This window comes from Cenococcum geophilum (genome assembly GCF_001692895.1).
Source record: "Cenococcum geophilum 1.58 unplaced genomic scaffold K441scaffold_3, whole genome shotgun sequence".
Taxonomy (NCBI): Eukaryota; Fungi; Ascomycota; class Dothideomycetes; order Gloniales; family Gloniaceae; genus Cenococcum; species Cenococcum geophilum.
This window is the reverse complement of record NW_027137561.1, coordinates 5,467,491-5,469,256: the sequence shown is the minus strand read 5'-3', so window position 1 is coordinate 5,469,256 and position 1,766 is coordinate 5,467,491. Positions and strand designations below refer to the sequence as shown.

General features: G+C 32.0%; 1 protein-coding gene across 1 annotated transcript; it reads left to right on the top strand.

Annotated features, from left to right (window-relative positions):
- Positions 1 to 1,353: 1,353 nt before the first annotated feature.
- K441DRAFT_537732 (uncharacterized protein) lies at positions 1,354 to 1,566 on the top strand (the record flags this gene model as incomplete). The annotated part of the gene is made up of 1 exon (XM_067642495.1): positions 1,354 to 1,566. A coding segment is annotated over one exon (213 nt), but the record flags the coding sequence as incomplete, so codon positions are not given.
- Positions 1,567 to 1,766: the final 200 nt, after the last annotated feature.

Sequence of the window (1,766 nt, the reverse complement as noted above, 5' to 3'; positions counted from 1 at the left end):
AAGATATTTACGAAAATATAAATAACAGCTAAGACGCTAGAGAAAGCAATTAAGGTAATTTAGTAATTATCCCCTTCTTATTTTAATAACTAGTTAAATATATATAGTGGTGGGAATTCATCTATTTTTGGGGGTTATTGGCCGCCGCTTTTAGCGGCGTTCTCACCTCACTTAAACCCTATCATATCGCCGCTTTAAAGAAGCTCTATTCACTTAAGCACTTCCTATCCCTATTATACCCTGTCTATTATTCTAGAGGGGTTAGAAATAGGACACTAGCTTTAGCAAAGCTCGTCAGCGCTTACATTAATTTAACATAGTATAGCCTATGTGGAAAAGCCAGTGTCTACTTAAAGAAATAGCCTGCTCGCCTTCTCCTTACACTTCCTCCCTTTACTACCCTTATTCTACTTCCTCTCTCTCTTCCTTTACTATCCTCGTTCCACTTCCTCTCCTATAATTTAATCCTTATCTATAATGCTTACCTTACCTATTTAGCAAACTCGCTGTTACTAGAATAGTAGTACACCTATTAAAGTAGCTGCTCTAGCTTATAGGACGGAGAGGAAAGGAGCACTCTACGCCGCCGCCGTTTATTAAAACTTAAATTTATAACTTTAAAGTCTAGACTTAAATATAGACACTAATCTAAATATATATATATTCATTTAGAAAATAGTATAGGTTTAGATTCTAGAAAATTAGATATAGAATTAGATGCGGAATTAGGTGCAGAGTCTAATGTAAAGTTAGATGCGAGATTAGACGTAGAATTAGACTCTAAAGCTAAGGAAATACTAAAAGATATTACTAAATTAGAAAAGGAGGGACCTATAAAACTAAACTATACTTCTTATACTAAGAAACTATAGAAGAGGGAAGACAAAATCTGGGAGATGTAAATTATAAAAATTTCCACTAACCCACCATTACACCCTCTAATTACTATAAACTAGGTACTGCCTAAAGATTAAAAAGAAAACCTAAAAAACCGCAGATAATTAGCTGCGTAAATATGCCCTAATAGTATTTAAAGCATATCTCTGCTAGCGGAAGAGAAATTTTTAAATTAAGAAAGAGAACTTAGTACGAAGCTATTAGAAATAAATTAGTATATACTATATAGACCTTACACGCCATTAAATAAATAGTAATATCCTTAATAATATTTGCAATATAAGTTCCTACCCCTCCTTTAAGGTAGGCTAATAGCTATAGAAGTAGATCCTAAGCCTTAAGCTTAATAAGTCGTAAAAGGAAAAGTACGCTATATTTGTCTAAGACCTTTATACTATCCTCTACGCTCTTTAAATTAACAATACTAAGCTACTCTATAGCTTTATTCGAGTCTAAATTTTACTTCTTCTCCTATTTAGCGTAGCTATAGCTATAAAACCAGACGCTCTAGTAGAAAGCGCTAGTACTAAAGGGAGCAATAAAGCCGTCTACTTTAAGAATATTAATATTATAGTTATTTATAGTAAGAAACACTCTAATAAGAGTACGGTTATAGTAAATATAAACCTAGAATATATTAAAAATAAAGAAAAAGATAGTAAACCGTAAGCTTTATACTCTATCTAAACAATATATCCTACTAACTGTAAATCTATAAAAAGAAATTTACCTTCCGTCTAGAAGACCTTCCTATATTCTATATTATTTCGCATATCTTAGCTATTAGTATTAGTTAAAACGCATTCTAAGATAACTTTATAAGTATTTAAGACATTTTTAACCATAAGGTACTAGCGCACTGCGATATG